The sequence below is a fragment of the Salmo salar genome, chromosome ssa29 (assembly GCF_905237065.1).
Source record: "Salmo salar chromosome ssa29, Ssal_v3.1, whole genome shotgun sequence".
NCBI classification, from domain to species: domain Eukaryota; kingdom Metazoa; phylum Chordata; class Actinopteri; order Salmoniformes; family Salmonidae; genus Salmo; species Salmo salar.
Window position 1 is genome coordinate 28,095,147 of NC_059470.1, and position 18,273 is coordinate 28,113,419.

The window sequence follows — 18,273 nt, forward strand, 5'->3', positions numbered from 1 at the left end:
CCCTACCTGCCCGAGTTACACCCTCCCCTACCTGCCCGTTACACCCTCCCCTACCTGCCCGTTACACCCTCCCCTACCTGCCCGTTACACCCTCCCCTACCTGCCCGTTACACCCTCCCCTACCTGCCCGTTACACCCCCCCCTACCTGCCCGTTGCACTCCCCCCCTACCTGCCCGTTGCACCTCCCCCCCACCTGCCCGTTACACTCCCCCCCACCTGCCCGTTACACTCCCCCCCACCTGCCCGTTACACTCCCCCCCACCTGCCCGTTACACTCCCCCCACCTGCCCGTTACACTCCCCCCCACCTGCCCGTTACACTCCCCCCCACCTGCCCGTTACACTCACCTCTACCCCCCTACCTGCCCGTTACACCCCCCCTACCTGCCCGTTACACCCCCCCTACCTGCCCGTTACACCCCCCCCACCTGCCCGTTACACCCCCCACCTGCCCGTTACACCCCCCCCACCTGCCCGTTACACCCCCCCACCTGCCCGTTACACCCCCCCTACCTGCCCGTTACACTCCCCCCTTACCTGCCCGTTACACTCCCCCCTTACCTGCCCGTTACACTCCCCCCTTACCTGCCCGTTACACTCCCCCCTTACCTGCCCGTTACACTCCCCCCTTACCTGCCCGTTACACTCCCCCCTTACCTGCCCGTTACACTCCCCCCCTTACCTGCCCGTTACACTCCCCCCTTACCTGCCCGTTACACTCCCCCCCTTACCTGCCCGTTACACTCCCCCCCCTACCTGCCCGTTACACTCCCCCCCTACCTGCCCGTTACACTCCCCCCTTACCTGCCCGTTACACTCCCCCCTTACCTGCCCGTTACACTCCCCCCTACCTGCCCGTTACACTCCCCCCCCACCTGCCCGTTACACCCCCCCACCTGCCCGTTACACTCCCCCCTTACCTGCCCGTTACACTCCCCCCTTACCTGCCCGTTACACTCCCCCCTTACCTGCCCGTTACACTCCCCCCTTACCTGCCCGTTACACTCCCCCCCTTACCTGCCCGTTACACTCCCCCCCTACCTGCCCGTTACACTCCCCCCCTTACCTGCCCGTTACACTCCCCCCCTTACCTGCCCGTTACACTCCCCCCCTTACCTGCCCGTTACACTCCCCCCCTTACCTGCCCGTTACACTCCCCCCTTACCTGCCCGTTACACTCCCCCCTTACCTGCCCGTTGCACCCCCCCCTTACCTGCCCGTTGCACACTCCCCCTTACCTGCCCGTTACACTCCCCCCCTTACCTGCCCGTTGCACACTCCCCCTTACCTGCCCGTTGCACCCTCCCCTACCTGCCCGTTGCACCCTCCCCTACCTGCCCGTTGCACCCTCCCCTACCTGCCCGTTGCACCCTCCCCTACCTGCCCGTTGCACCCTCCCCTACCTGCCCGTTACACACTCCCCCCCACCTGCCCGTTACACCTCCCCCCCACCTGCCCGTTACACCCTCCCCCCCACCTGCCCGTTACACCCTCCCCCCCACCTGCCCGTTACACCCTCCCCCCCCACCTGCCCGTTACACCTCCCCCCACCTGCCCGTTACACTCCCCCCCACCTGCCCGTTACACTCCCCCCCACCTGCCCGTTACACTCTCCCCCCCCACCTGCCCGTTACACTCCCCCCCCACCTGCCCTTTACACTCCCCCCCCACCTGCCCGTTACACTCCCCCCCACCTGCCCGTTACACTCCCCCCACCTGCCCGTTACACTCCCCCCCACCTGCCCGTTACACTCCCCCCCCACCTGCCCGTTACACACTCCCCCCCACCTGCCCGTTACACTCCCCCCACCTGCCCGTTACACTCCCCCCCACCTGCCCGTTACACTCCCCCCACCTGCCCGTTACACTCCCCCCTACCTGCCCGTTACACTTCCCCCCTACCTGCCCGTTACACTTCCCCCCTACCTGCCCGTTACACTTCCCCCCTACCTGCCCGTTACACACTCCCCCCCACCTGCCCGTTACACACTCCCCCCACCTGCCCGTTACACACTCCCCCCCACCTGCCCGTTACACTCCCCCCCACCTGCCCGTTACACTCCCCCCCACCTGCCCGTTACACCTCCCCCCCCACCTGCCCGTTACACTCCCCCCCACCTGCCCGTTACACTCCCCCCACCTGCCCGTTACACTCCCCCCCACCTGCCCGTTACACTCCCCCCCCCACCTGCCCGTTACACTCCCCCCCACCTGCCCGTTACACTCCCCCCACCTGCCCGTTACACTCCCCCCACCTGCCCGTTTCCCTCCCCCCCACCTGCCCGTTACCCTCCCCCCCACCTGCCCGTTTCCCTCCCCCCCACCTGCCCGTTTCCCTCCCCCCACCTGCCCGTTTCCCTCCCCCCACCTGCCCGTTACCCTCCCCCTACCTGCCCGTTACCCTCCCCCTTTCCTGCCCGTTACACACTCCCCCTTTCCTGCCCGTTACACACTCCCCCTTTCCTGCCCGTTACACACTCCCCCTTTCCTGCCCGTTACACTCGCCCCTTTCCTGCCCGTTACACTCGCCCCTTTCCTGCCCGTTACACTCGCCCCTTTCCTGCCCGTTACACTCGCCCCTTTCCTGCCCGTTACACTCCCCCTTACCTGCCCGTTACACTCCCCCCTACCTGCCCGTTACACTCCCCCCTACCTGCCCGTTACACACTCCCCCCCTACCTGCCCGTTACACACTCCCCCCCTACCTGCCCGTTACACTCCCCCCTACCTGCCCGTTACACTCCCCCCCCTACCTGCCCGTTACACTCTCCCCCCTACCTGCCCGTTACACTCCCCCCCTACCTGCCCGTTACACTCCCCCCTACCTGCCCGTTACACTCCCCCCCTACCTGCCCGTTACACACTCCCCCCTACCTGCCCGTTACACACTCCCCCCTACCTGCCCGTTACACTCCCCCCTACCTGCCCGTTACACACTCCCCCCTACCTGCCCGTTACACTCCCCCCTACCTGCCCGTTACACTCCCCCCTACCTGCCCGTTACACACTCCCCCCTACCTGCCCGTTACACTCCCCCCTACCTGCCCGTTACACTCCCCCCTACCTGCCCGTTACACACTCCCCCCTACCTGCCCGTTACACACTCCCCCCTACCTGCCCGTTACACTCCCCCCTACCTGCCCGTTACACACTCCCCCCTACCTGCCCGTTACACACTCCCCCTACCTGCCCGTTACACTCCCCCCTACCTGCCCGTTACACACTCCCCCCTACCTGCCCGTTACACTCCCCCCTACCTGCCCGTTACACACTCCCCCCTACCTGCCCGTTACACTCCCCCCTACCTGCCCGTTACACACTCCCCCCTACCTGCCCGTTACACTCCCCCCCTACCTGCCCGTTACACTCCCCCCTACCTGCCCGTTACACACTCCCCCCTACCTGCCCGTTACACTCCCCCCCCTACCTGCCCGTTACACACTCCCCCCCTACCTGCCCGTTACACTCCCCCCTACCTGCCCGTTACACACTCCCCCCCTACCTGCCCGTTACACACTCCCCCCTACCTGCCCGTTACACTCCCCCCTACCTGCCCGTTACACTCCCCCCTACCTGCCCGTTACACACTCCCCCCTACCTGCCCGTTACACACTCCCCCCTACCTGCCCGTTACACTCCCCCCCTACCTGCCCGTTACACACTCCCCCCCTACCTGCCCGTTACACACTCCCCCCTACCTGCCCGTTACACTCCCCCCTACCTGCCCGTTACACACTCCCCCCCTACCTGCCCGTTACACACTCCCCCCCCTACCTGCCCGTTACACACTCCCCCCCTACCTGCCCGTTACACTCCCCCCCTACCTGCCCGTTACACTCCCCCCTACCTGCCCGTTACACACTCCCCCCCTACCTGCCCGTTACACTCCCCCCCTACCTGCCCGTTACACACTCCCCCCCTACCTGCCCGTTACACACTCCCCCCCCTACCTGCCCGTTACACACCCCCCCTACCTGCCCGTTACACACTCCCCCCCTACCTGCCCGTTACACACTCCCCCCTACCTGCCCGTTACACTCCCCCCCTACCTGCCCGTTAACACTCCCCCCTACCTGCCCGTTACACACTCCCCCCCTACCTGCCCGTTACACTCCCCCCCTACCTGCCCGTTACACACTCCCCCCCTACCTGCCCGTTACACACTCCCCCCCTACCTGCCCGTTACACTCCCCCCCTACCTGCCCGTTACACACCCCCCCCTACCTGCCCGTTACACACTCCCCCCCTACCTGCCCGTTACACTCCCCCCCTACCTGCCCGTTACACACTCCCCCCTACCTGCCCGTTACACACTCCCCCCCTACCTGCCCGTTACACTCCCCCCCTACCTGCCCGTTACACACTCCCCCCCTACCTGCCCGTTACACTCCCCCCTACCTGCCCGTTACACACTCCCCCCTACCTGCCCGTTACACACTCCCCCCTACCTGCCCGTTACACACTCCCCCCTACCTGCCCGTTACACTCCCCCCCTACCTGCCCGTTACACACTCCCCCCTACCTGCCCGTTACACACTCCCCCCTACCTGCCCGTTACACTCCCCCCCTACCTGCCCGTTACACACTCCCCCCCTACCTGCCCGTTACACTCCCCCCCTACCTGCCCGTTACACACTCCCCCCTACCTGCCCGTTACACACTCCCCCCCTACCTGCCCGTTACACACTCCCCCCTACCTGCCCGTTACACTCCCCCCCTACCTGCCCGTTACACTCCCCCCTACCTGCCCGTTACACACTCCCCCCTACCTGCCCGTTACACTCCCCCCCCTACCTGCCCGTTACACTCCCCCCCTACCTGCCCGTTACACACTCCCCCCTACCTGCCCGTTACACTCCCCCCCTACCTGCCCGTTACACACTCCCCCCTACCTGCCCGTTACACACTCCCCCCTACCTGCCCGTTACACACTCCCCCCTACCTGCCCGTTACACACTCCCCCCTACCTGCCCGTTACACTCCCCCCCCTACCTGCCCGTTACACTCCCCCCTACCTGCCCGTTACACACTCCCCCCCTACCTGCCCGTTACACTCCCCCCCCTACCTGCCCGTTACACACTCCCCCCTACCTGCCCGTTACACACTCCCCCCTACCTGCCCGTTACACACTCCCCCCCCACCTGCCCGTTACACTCCCCCCTACCTGCCCGTTACACTCCCCCCCTACCTGCCCGTTACACTCCCCCATACTGTTGCATGCTCTGTCTTCAGTTCCGTTTGCGCCATCACTTTACTACTGCTACAGCAGTGCCATTTCTTCCCCTGCTTTGTGTGTGTGTTGTGTGTGTGTGTGTGTGTGTGTGTGTGTGTGTGTGTGTGTGTGTGTACATTGCTGGATTATTTGATCAGATGCTGTTTGTTGTATGAGGCTGTTTTCTGGTAATGAGAGCAGACTTTCTCTGAGTGGGAATGAATGAATGATTCAGCCCATAGTCATCCATTTGAAGTACATGGCTCTGATTCAGCCAATGGTAGTTCTACAAACAGACCACAGGCTTTGTGATTCTGCAACCTTCCCCGTCGGCAGGAACTTTCCCTGCAGTGTGGAAAAGATTCTGAGTTTCCCCTGAGTGTGATGTGAACTGGTGTGTGAGACTGAACTTTGCAGCATACTGTATTTGGACTTTGTGTGTGTGTGGGGGTGGAGAGAGTTGTGTCTGTGTGTTTTTCTGTTGTAGGTAAGTGTGTGAGAGGGAGGTAGGAGAGAGAGACCCCTGGCGACGGTAGAATCTCGGGCCGGGTGGAACAGCAGAACCAGCAGGGCTATCTGAGGAAGAGAAACAGATTCCACTGTGACATTACTACTGCCAGATCAGCGATAAGACTAGCCAAGATATGGAAGGACTTGTTCATTTTACTACAGCAACTACGACCACAATAACCTGCTGCTGCTTTTACCCAGGCCTTCACGTTATGCACTGTTTTGTCCTAACAGTTTGATTTCACGGCTCCATTACATGACTTGTGAATTCATTAAACGCCTTCTCACATTGAGTGGGGTCACGCGCTGTGTGTATGTTGAGTGGGGGTCGCGCTGTGTGTATGTTGAGTGGGGGTCGCGCGCTGTGTGTATGTTGAGTGGGGGTCGCGCGCTGTGTGTATGTTGAGTGGGGGTGGTCGCGCTGTGTGTATGTTGAGTGGGGGGTCGCGCGCTGTGTGTATGTTGAGTGGGGTCGCGCGCTGTGTGTATGTTGAGTGGGGTCGTCGCGCTGTGTGTATGTTGAGTGGGGGTCGCGCTGTGTGTATGTTGAGTGGGGGTCGCGCTGTGTGTATGTTGAGTGGGGGTCGCGCGCTGTGTGTATGTTGAGTGGGGGTCGCGCGCTGTGTGTATGTTGAGTGGGGGTCGCGCGCTGTGTGTATGTTGAGTGGGGGTCGCGCGCTGTGTGTATGTTGAGTGGGGGTCGCGCGCTGTGTGTATGTTGAGTGGGGGGTCGCGCGCTGTGTGTATGTTGAGTGGGGGTCGCGCTGTGTGTATGTTGAGTGGGGGGTCGCGCGCTGTGTGTATGTTGAGTGGGGGGTCGCGCGCTGTGTGTATGTTGAGTGGGGGGTCGCGCGCTGTGTGTATGTTGAGTGGGGGGGTCGCGCTGTGTGTATGTTGAGTGGGGGGTCGCGCGCTGTGTGTATGTTGAGTGGGGGGTCCTGCGCTGTGTGTATGTTGAGTGGGGGGGTCGCGCTTGTGTGTATGTTGAGTGAGTGAGGGGGGTCACGCACTGTGTGTATGTTGAGTGGGGGGGGTCGCGCGCTGTGTGTATGTTGAGTGGGGGGTCACGCGCTGTGTGTATGTTGAGTGGGGGGGTCACATGCTGTGTGTATGTTGAGTGGGGGGGTCACATGCTGTGTGTATGTTGGAGTGAGTGAGTGAGTGAGTGGGGGGGTCACGCGCTGTGTGTATGTTGATTGGGGGTCGCGCTGTGTGTATGTTGAGTGGGGGTCGCGCGCTGTGTGTATGTTGAGTGGGGGTCGCGCGCTGTGTGTATGTTGAGTGGGGGTCGCGCTGTGTGTATGTTGAGTGGGGGGTCGCGCTGTGTGTATGTTGAGTGGGGGTCGCGCGCTGTGTGTATGTTGAGTGGGGGGGGTCGCGCGCTGTGTGTATCTTGAGTGGGGGGGTCGCGCTGTGTGTATGTTGAGTGAGTGGTGGGGGGGTCACGCACTGTGTGTATGTTGAGTGGGGGGTCGCGCTGTGTGTATGTTGAGTGGGGGGGTCGCGCTGTGTGTATGTTGAGTGGGGGGTCGCGCTGTGTGTATGTTGAGTGGGGGGTCCTGCGCTGTGTGTATCTTGAGTGGGGGGTCGCGCTGTGTGTATGTTGAGTGAGTGGGGGTCACGCACTGTGTGTATGTTGAGTGGGGGGGTCGCGCTGTGTGTATGTTGAGTGGGGGGTCACGCGCTGTGTGTATGTTGAGTGGGGGGTCACATGCTGTGTGTATGTTGAGTGGGGGGTCACATGCTGTGTGTATGTTGAGTGAGTGAGTGAGTGAGTGGGGGGGTCACGCGCTGTGTGTATGTTGATTGGGGGTCGCGCTGTGTGTATGTTGAGTGGGGGTCGCGCGCTGTGTGTATGTTGAGTGGGGGTCGCGCGCTGTGTGTATGTTGAGTGGGGGGTCGCGCGCTGTGTGTATGTTGAGTGGGGGGTCGCGCTGTGTGTATGTTGAGTGGGGGGGTCGCGCTGTGTGTATCTTGAGTGGGGGGTCCTGCGCTGTGTGTATCTTGAGTGGGGGGTCGCGCGCTGTGTGTATGTTGAGTGAGTGAGTGGGGGGGTCACGCACTGTGTGTATGTTGAGTGGGGGGGTCGCGCTGTGTGTATGTTGAGTGGGGGGTCACGCGCTGTGTGTATGTTGAGTGGGGGGTCGCATGCTGTGTGTATGTTGAGTGAGTGAGTGGGGGGTCACGCACTGTGTGTATGTTGAGTGGGGGGTCGCGCTGTGTGTCTGAGTGGGGGGGGGTCGCGCTGTGTGTCTGAGTGGGGGGGTCGCGCTGTGTGTATGTTGAGTGGGGGGGGTCACGCGCTGTGTGTATGTTGAGTGGGGGGGTCGCGCTGTGTGTATGTTGAGTGGGGGTCGCTGCTGTGTGTATGTTGAGTGGTGGGGGTCGCGCGCTGTGTGTATGTTGAGTGGGGGGGGGTCACGCGCTGTGTGTATGTTGAGTGGGGGGGTCGCGCGCTGTGTGTATGTTGAGTGGTGGGGTCGCGCTGTGTGTATGTTGAGTGGGGGTCGCGCTGTGTGTATGTTGAGTGGGGGGTCGCGCGCTGTGTGTATGTTGAGTGGGGGGTCGCGCGCTGTGTGTATGTTGAGTGGGGGTCGCGCGCTGTGTGTATGTTGAGTGGGGGGTCGCGCGCTGTGTGTATTTTGAGTGGGGGGGGTCGCGCTGTGTGTATGTTGAGTGGGGGTTGCGCTGTGTGTATGTTGAGTGGGGGGTCGCGCTGTGTGTATGTTGAGTGGGGGTCGCGCTGTGTGTATGTTGAGTGGGGGTGCGCGCTGTGTGTATGTTGAGTGGGGGTCGCGCGCTGTGTGTATGTTGAGTGGGGGGTCGCGCGCTGTGTGTATGTTGAGTGGGGGGTCGCGCGCTGTGTGTATGTTGAGTGGGGGGTCGCGCTGTGTGTATGTTGAGTGGGGGGGTCGCGCTGTGTGTATGTTGAGTGGGGTGGTCCTGCGCTGTGTGTATCTTGAGTGGGGGGTCGCGCTGTGTGTATGTTGAGTGAGTGAGTGGGGGGGTCACGCACTGTGTGTATGTTGAGTGGGGGGGGTCGCGCTGTGTGTATGTTGAGTGGGGGTCACGCGCTGTGTGTATGTTGAGTGGGGGGTCACGCGCTGTGTGTATGTTGAGTGGGGGGTCACAGCTGTGTGTATGTTGAGTGGGGGGTCACATGCTGTGTGTATGTTGAGTGAGTGAGTGAGTGAGTGGGGGGGTCACGCGCTGTGTGTATGTTGATTGGGGGGTCGCGCGCTGTGTGTATGTTGGGTGGGGGGTCGCGCGCTGTGTGTATGTTGGGTGGGGGGCGCTGTGTGTATGTTGGGTGGGGGGCGCGCTGTGTGTATGTTGAGTGAGTGAGTGGGGGGGTCACGCACTGTGTGTATGTTGAGTGGGGGGTCGCGCTGTGTGTCTGTTGAGTGGGGGGGGTCGCGCTGTGTGTCTGTTGAGTGGGGGGGGGTCGCGCTGTGTGTATGTTGAGTGGGGGGTCGCGCTGTGTGTATGTTGAGTGGGGGGGTCACGCGCTGTGTGTATGTTGAGTGGGGGGGTCGCGCGCTGTGTGTGTGTATGTTGAGTGGTGGGGGTCGCGCGCTGTGTGTATGTTGAGTGGGGGGTCACGCGCTGTGTGTATGTTGAGTGGGGGGGTCACGCGCTGTGTGTATGTTGGGTGGGGGGTCGCGCGCTGTGTGTATGTTGAGTGAGTGAGTGGGGGGGGGTGTCACGCGCTGTGTGTATGTTGAGTGGGGGGGTCGCGGGGTGTCACGCGCTGTGTGTATGTTGAGTGGGGGGTCGCCCGCTGTGTGTATTTTGAGTGGGGGGGGTCCGCGCTGTGTGTATGTTGAGTGGGGGGTTCGTGCGCTGTGTGTATGTTGAGTGGGGGGTCACGCGCTGTGTGTATGTTGAGAGTGGGGGTTCACGCGCTGTGTGTATGTTGAGAGTGGGGGGTCACGCGCTGTGTGTATGTTGAGTGGGGGGGTCACGCGCTGTGTGTATGTTCAGTGGGGGGGGTCGCGCGCTGTGTGTATGTTGAGTGGGGGGTCGCGCGCTGTGTGTCTGTTGAGTGGGGGGTCGCGCGCTGTGTGTCTGAGTGGGGGGTCGCGCTGTGTGTCTGTTGTGTGGGGGGGGGGGTCGCGCGCTGTGTGTATGTTGGGTGGGGTGGTCGCACGCTGTGTGTATGTTGAGTGAGTGAGTGGGGGGTCGCCCGCTGTGTGTATGTTGAGTGGTGGGGGTCGCGCTGTGTGTATGTTGACTGGTGGGGGGTCGCGCGCTGTGTGTATGTTGAGTGGTGGGGGGTCGCGCTGTGTGTATGTTGAGTGGGGGGGTCACGCGCTGTGTGTATGTTGAGTGGGGGGTCACGCGCTGTGTGTATGTTGAGTGGGGGGTCACGCGCTGTGTGTATGTTGAGAGTGGGGGGTCACGCGCTGTGTGTATGTTGAGTGGGGGGGGGTCGCGCTGTGTGTCTGTTGTGTGGGGGGGGGTGCGCGCTGTGTGTATGTTGGGTGGGGTGGTCGCACGCTGTGTGTATGTTGAGTGAGTGAGTGGGGGGTCGCCCGCTGTGTGTATGTTGAGTGGTGGGGGTGCGCGCTGTGTGTATGTTGACTGGTGGGGGGTCGCGCTGTGTGTATGTTGAGTGGTGGGGGGTCGCGCTGTGTGTATGTTGAGTGGGGGGTCACGCGCTGTGTGTATGTTGAGTGGGGGGTCACGCGCTGTGTATGTTGAGAGTGGGGGGTCACGCGCTGTGTGTATGTTGAGTGGGGGGGTCACGCGCTGTGTGTATGTTGAGTGGGGGGGTCGCGCGCTGTGTGTATGTTGAGTGGGGGGTCGCGCTGTGTGTATGTTGGGTGGGGGGGTTGCGCGCTGTGTGTATGTTGAGTGAGTGAGGGGGGGCGGGTCGCGCTGTGTGTATGTTGAGTGGGGGGTCACGCGCTGTGTGTATGTTGAGTGGGGGGTCACGCGCTGTGTGTATGTTGAGTGGGGGGTCACGCGCTGTGTGTATGTTGAGTGGGGGGGTCACGCGCTGTGTGTATGTTGTGTGGGGGTCGCCCGCTGTGTGTATGTTGAGTGGGGGGTCGCCCGCTGTGTGTATGTTGAGTGGGGGGTCGCCCGCTGTGTGTATGTTGGGTGGGGGTCGCGCTGTGTGTATGTTGAGTGAGTGGGGGGCGGGTCGCGCGCTGTGTGTATGTTGAGTGGGGGGTCACGCGCTGTGTGTATGTTGAGTGGGGGGTCACGCGCTGTGTGTATGTTGAGTGGGGGGTCACGCGCTGTGTGTATGGTGAGTGGGGGGTCGCCCGCTGTGTGTATGGTGAGTGGGGGGTCGCCCGCTGTGTGTATGTTGAGTGGGGGGTCGCCCGCTGTGTGTATGTTGAGTGGTGGGGGGTCGCGCTGTGTGTATGTTGAGTGGTGGGGGTCGCGCTGTGTGTATGTTGAGTGGTGGGGGTCGCGCGCTGTGTGTATGTTGAGTGGGGGGTCACGCGCTGTGTGTATGTTGAGAGTGGGGGTCACGCGCTGTGTGTATGTTGAGTGGGGGGGTCACGCGCTGTGTGTATGTTGAGTGGGGGGATCACGCTCTGTGTGTATGTTGAGTGGGGGGGTCACGCTCTGTGTGTATGTTGAGTGGGGGGGGGTCACGCGCTGTGTGTATGTTGTGTGGGGGTCGCCCGCTGTGTGTATGTTGAGTGGGGGTCGCGCTGTGTGTATGTTGTGTGGGGGTCGCCCGCTGTGTGTATGTTGAGTGGGGGTCACGCGCTGTGTGTATGTTGTGTGGGGGTTGCCCGTTGTGTGTATGTTGAGTGGGGGTCGCGCTGTGTGTATGTTGAGTGGGGGTCGCCCGCTGTGTGTATGTTGTGTGGGGGTCGCCCGCTGTGTGTATGTTCACTCATGTTCAGACTGGCTTTAGAAACACACATCTTGTACAGTTTGAGGTTAGGTTGTGTGATTCCAGTCTGGATAAGTTGTGACTGAGATGTATTCAGAAATACTGGAGGGGTGAATGAAGGTACGGTGGAGATGTCTGTTAGCTGGCGTAATGTGTGTGTGTAATGGCGGTATGGTGTGTGTGTGTGTGGTGTTTCACATACAAACAACAAGCACTCTTGACTGGCTGCATGCCCCTTCTCTCGCTCTCTCATGCATGTTTTCTGCATGTTCCTGCATCTCCAGGCTTGTTTCTCCAACACCCCGGCCAACCTCACCGTACTGTGGACTCACGTCCTACTGTCCTCACATCCAACCTGGATGTTTTATTTGACAGATTTGATTGACATAGCTTCATGTGTTGAATACTCTGCCATTCGAGCTAGAATGCTGAGATATGATGTCACTTCAAATATATTCCACTTATCAGACGCTTTGATCCAAAGCCACTTGCGGTTCAGTGAGAGAATACAATTTAGTTTGTATGTGATCCCTGTGGGAATTGAACCTGCGACCTTGGCTTTTCCAGCAGCACTTGCCAGGCTGTACACTCTTTCAGAAGCTCTCTCTCCTTGCCGCGCTTTAAACTACACTAATACGGTTTGTATTTCTTAAACACTTTCCTTTCAACTTCCTTCCTTCCTTTCCCCGGCTCTCTCCTCCTCCTCCATCCCCCCCCTCGCTCCCCTCTTCCAGCAGCCACGCCCTCCTGAGGATGCACCCCCGCGGCCCAAATCTAACGTTCAGCAAAGGCTGCAAACGCTGCGGATCGCCACGCGCTTTTACTGCGCCATGAAACACGTAAGAGACGTAAGGAACAAGGCCAGGCATGCTATATCTATATCTATCTATATCTATCTCTCTATATCTATATCTCTCTATATCTATCTATATCTCTATCTATATCTATCTATATCTCTCTATCTTTATCTCTCTATCTATATCCATCTCTCTATATCTATATCTCTCTATATCTATCTATATCTCTATCTATATCTCTCTATATCTCTCTATCTATATCTATATACAGTTGAAGTCGGAAGTTTACATAAACTTAGGTTGGAGTCATTAAAACTCGTTTTTCAACAACTCCACAAATGTATTGTTAACAAACTATAGTTTTGGCAAGTCGGTTAGGACATCTACTTTGTGCATGACAAATAATTTTTCCAACAATTGTTTACAGACAGATTATTTCACTTATAATTCACTGTATCACAATTACAGTGGGTCAGAAGTTTACATGCACTAAGTTGACTGTGCCTTCAAACAGCTTGGAAAATTCCAGAAAATGATGTCATGGCTTTAGAAGCTTCTGATAGGCTAATTGACATCATTTGAGTCAATTGGAGGTGTACCTGTGGATGTATTTCAAGGCCTACCTTCAAACTCAGTGCCTCTTTGCTTGACATCATGGAAAAATCAAAAGAAATCAGTCAAGACCTCAGAGAAAAAAATGGTGGACCTCCACAAGTCTGGTTCATCCTTGGAAGCAATTTCCAAACCCCTGAATGTACCACGTTCATCTGCACAAACAATAGTACGCAAGTATAAACACCATGGGACCACGCAGCCATCATACCGCTCAGGAAGGAGACACGTTCTGTCTCCTAGAGATGAACGTACTTTGGTGCAAAAAGTGAAAATCAATCCCAGAACAACAGCAAAGGACCTTGTGAAGATGCTGGAGGAAACCGGTACAAAAGTATTTATATCCACAATAAAACGAGTCCTATATCGACATAACTTGAAAGGCCGCTCAGCAAGGAAGAAGCCACTGCTCCAAAACCACCATAAAAAAAGCCAGACTACGGTTTGCAACTGCACATGGGGACAAAGATCGTACTTTTTGGAGAAATGTCCTCTGGTCTGATGAAACAAAAATAGAACTGTTTGGCCATAATGACCATCGTTATGTTTGGAGGAAAAAGGGGGAGGCTTGCAAGCTGAAGAACACCATCCAAATCATGAAGCACTGGGGTGGGAGCATCATGTTGTGGGGGTGCTTTGCTGCAGGAGGGACTGGTGCACTTCACAAAATAGATAGCATCATGAGGTAGGAAAATTATGTGGACGTATTGAAGCAACATCTCAAGACATCAGTCAGGAAGTTAAAGCTTGGTCACAAATGGGCCTTCCAAATGGACAATGACCCCAAGCATACTTCCAAAGTTGTGGCAAAATGGCTTAAGGACAACAACAAAGTCAAGGTATTGGAGTGGCCATCACAAAGCCCTGACCTCAATCCCATAGAAAATGTGTGGGCAGAACTGACAAAGCCTGTGCGAGCAAGGAGGCCTACAAACCTGACTCAGTTACACCTGCTCTGTCAGGAGGAATGGGCCAAAATTCACCCTACTTATTGTGGGAAGCTTGTGGAAGGCTACCCGAAACATTTGACCCAAGTTAAACAATTTAAAGGCAATGCTAACAAATACTAATTGAGTGTATGTAAACTTCTGACCCACTAGGAATGTGATGAAAGAAATAAAAGCTGAAATAAATCATTCTCTCTACTATTATTCTGACATTTCACATTCTTAAAATAAAGTGGTGATCCTAACTGACCTAAGACAGGGAATTTTTACAAGAATTAAATGTCAGGAATTGTGTAAAACTGAGTGTAAATGTATTTGGCTAAAGTGTATGTAAACTTCCGACTTCAACTGTATCTCTCTATATCTATCTATATATATATCGCTCTATATCTATCTATATCTCTATATCTATATATATATATCTATATCTATCTATATATCTATATATATATATCTCTATCTATATATATATCTCTCTATATCTATACATCTCTCTCTAAATCTATATATATATCTCTCTAAATCTATATATATATATGTCTCTATCTATATATATCTATATATATCTCTATATCTATATATATCTCTATATCTATCTATATCATATATCTATATATATCTATCTATATCTATATATATCTCTATATCTCTATTTCTATCTATATCTATATCTCTCTATATATCTATATATCTATCTATATATATCTCTATCTATATCTCTATATATCTATATCTCTATATATATCTCTCTATCTATATCTCTCTATCTATCTATATATATATCTATATCTATCTATATATCTATATATATCTCTATATATATATATCTCTATATATATCTATATATCTATATATATCTCTCCATATCTATCTATATATCTATATATATATCTCTCTATCTATATATATCTATATATATATATCTATATATAGCTCTCTATCTATATATATCTATATATCTATCTCTATCTATATATCTCTCGATATCTATCTATATATCTCTATATCTATCTATATATCTCTATATCTATCTATATATCTCTATATATCTATCTATACATCTCTATATATCTATATATATATCTCTCTATATCTCTCTATATATCTATATATATATATATATATATATATATATATATATCTATATATATCTCTCTATATATCTATATATATATCTCTCTATATATCTATATATATCTCTCTATCTATATATCTATATATATATCTCTCTATCTATATATATATCTCTCTATCTATATATATCTCTCTATATCTATCTATATATCTCTCTATATCTATCTATATATCTCTCCATATCTATCTCTCTATCTATATATACTGCTCAAAAAAATAAAGGGAACACTAAAACAACACATCCTAGATCTGAATGAATGAAATAATCTTATTAAATACTTTTATCTTTACATAGTTGAATGTGCTGACAACAAAATCACACAAAAATAATCAATGAAAATCCAATTTATCAACCCATGGAGGTCTGGATTTGGAGTCACACTCAAAATTAAAGTGGAAAACCACACTACAGGCTGATCCAACTTTGATGTAATGTCCTTAAAACAAGTCAAAATGAGGCTCAGTAGTGGCCTCCATGTGTGTGGCCTCCATGTGCCTGTATGACCTCCCTACAATGCCTGGGCATGCTCCTGATGAGGTGGCGGATGGTCTCCTGAGGGATCTCCTCCCAGACCTGGACTAAAGCATCCGCCAACTCCTGGACAGTCTGTGGTGCAACGTGGCGTTGGTGGATGGAGCGAGACATGATGTCCCAGATGTGCTCAATTGGATTCAGTTCTGGGGAACGGGCGGGCCAGTCCATAGCATCAATGCCTTCCTCTTGCAGGAACTGCTGACACACTCCAGCCACATGAGGTCTAGCATTGTCTTGCATTAGGAGGAACCCAGGGCCAACCGCACCAGCATATGGTCTCACAAGGGGTCTGAGGATCTCATCTCGGTACCTAATGGCAGTCAGGCTACCTCTGGCGAGCACATGGAGGGCTGTGCGGCCCCACAAAGAAATGCCACCCCACACCATGACTGACCCACCGCCAAACCGGTCATGCTGGAGGATGTTGCAGGCAGCAGAACGTTCTCCACGGCATCTCCAGACTCTGTCACATCTGTCACATGTGCTCAGTGTGAACCTGCTTTCATCTGTGAAGAGCACAGGGCGCCAGTGGCGAATTTGCCAATCTTGGTGTTCTCTGGCAAATGCCAAACGTCCTGCACGGTGTTGGGCTGTAAGCACAACCCCCACCTGTGGATGTCGGGCCCTCATGCCACCCTCATTGAGTCTGTTTCTGACCGTTTGAGCAGACACATGCACATTTGTGGCCTGCTGGAGGTCATTTTGCAGGGCTCTGGCAGTGCTCCTCCTGCTCCTCCTTGCACAAAGGCGGAGGTAGCGGTCCTGCTGCTGGGTTGTTGCCCTCCTACGGCCTCCTCCACGTCTCCTGATGTACTGGCCTGTCTCCTGGTAGCGCCTCCATGCTCTGGACACTACGCTGACAGAGCGAGACATGATGTCCCAGATGTGCTCAATTGAATTCAGTTCTGGGGAACGGGCGGGCCAGTCCATAGCATCAATGCCTTCTTCTTGCAGGAACTGCTGACACACTCCAGCCACATGAGGTCTAGCATTGTCTTGCATTAGGAGGAACCCAGGGCCAACCGCACCAGCATATGGTCTCCTGAGGGATCTCCTCCCAGACCTGGACTAAAGCATCCGCCAACTCCTGGACAGTCTGTGGTGCAACGTGGCGTTGGTGGATGGAGCGAGACATGATGTCCCAGATGTGCTCAATTGGATTCAGTTCTGGGGAACGGGCGGGCCAGTCCATGCCTTCTTCTTGCAGGAACTGCTGACACACTCCAGCCACATGTCGGGCCCTCATACCACCCTCATTGAGTCTGTTTCTGACCGTTTGAGCAGAGACATGCACATTTGTGGCCTGCTGGAGGTCATTTTGCAGGGCTCTGGCAGTGCTCCTCCTTGCACAAAGGCGGAGGTAGCGGTCCTGCTGCTGGGTTGTTGCCCTCCTACGGCCTCCTCCACGTCTCCTGATGTACTGGCCTGTCTCCTGGTAGCGCCTCCATGCTCTGGACACTACGCTGACAGACACAGCAAACCTTCTTGCCACAGCTCGCATTGATGTGCCATCCTGGATGAGCTGCACTACCTGAGCCACTTGTGTGGGTTGTAGACTCTGTCTCATGCTACCACTAGAGTGAAAGCACCGCCAGCATTCAAAAGTGACCAAAACATCAGCCAGGAAGCATAGGAACTGAGAAGTGGTCTGTGGTCCCCACCTGCAGAACCACTCCTTTATTGGGGGTGTCTTGCTTATTGCCTATAATTTCCACCTGTTGTCTATTCCATTTGCACAACAGCATGTGAAATTTATTGTCAATCAGTGTTGCTTCCTAAGTGGACAGTTTGATTTCACAGAAGTGTGATTGACTTGGAGTTACATTGTGTTGTTTAAGTGTTCCCTTTATTTTTTTGAGCAGTATATATATCTCTATCATATATATATATATCTCTATATATCTATATACATCTCTCTATCTATATATATATATATATATATATATATATATATATATCTCTCTATATCTATCTCTCTATATCTATCTATATCTCTCTATCTGTATATCTCTCTATCTGTATATCTCTCTATCTATATATATCTCTCTCTATATATATCTCTATATATATATATCTCTATCTATCGATCTATCTATCTATCTATATATATATCTTTCTCTATCTGTATATCTATCTATATATATCTCTCTATCTATATATCTATATATATATCTCTCTATATCGCTCTATATATATCTCTCTCTCTGTCGCGCTCTCTGTTTGTCTGTCGCGCTCTCTCTGTTTGTCTGTCGCGCTCTCTCTGTTTGTCTGTCGCGCTCTCTCTGTTTGTCTGTCGCGCTCTCTCTGTTTGTCTGTCGCGCTCTCTCTGTCTGTCTGTCGCGCTCTCTCTGTCTGTCTGTCGCGCTCTCTCTCTGTCTGTGTCGCGCTCTCTCTCTGTCTGTGTCGCGCTCTCTCTCTGTCTGTCTGTCGCGCTCTCTCTCTGTCTGTCTGTCGCGCTCTCTCTCTGTCTGTCTGTCGCGCTCTCTCTCTGTCTGTCTGTCGCGCTCTCTCTCTGTCTGTCTGTCGCGCTCTCTCTCTGTCTGTCTGTCGCGCTCTCTCTCTGTCTGTCTGTCGCGCTCTCTCTGTCTGTCTGTCGCTCTCTCTCTCTCTGTCTGTCTGTCGCTCTCTCTCTCTCTGTCTGTCTGTCGCTCTCTCTCTCTCTGTC

The 18,273-nt window shown here is 54.8% G+C and overlaps 1 protein-coding gene across 7 annotated transcripts in view; it reads left to right on the forward strand.

The window, feature by feature from the left end:
- The window catches only part of LOC106590533 (phosphatidylinositol 5-phosphate 4-kinase type-2 alpha), a 56,290-nt gene that overhangs the window by 24,357 nt on the left and 13,660 nt on the right, over window positions 1–18,273 (forward strand). For 3 of the 7 annotated variants that reach the window (XM_014181640.2, XM_045711008.1, XM_045711009.1), the window contains exon 7: window positions 12,318–12,431. The exons of 1 other annotated variant lie outside the window; for it this stretch is intronic. In XM_014181640.2, coding sequence (XP_014037115.2) covers window positions 12,318–12,431 — 114 coding nt within the window. The remainder of the gene's footprint in view (window positions 1–12,317; window positions 12,432–18,273) is intronic. 3 more of the 7 variants (XM_045711013.1, XM_045711010.1, XM_045711011.1) reach the window with 3 other exon arrangements.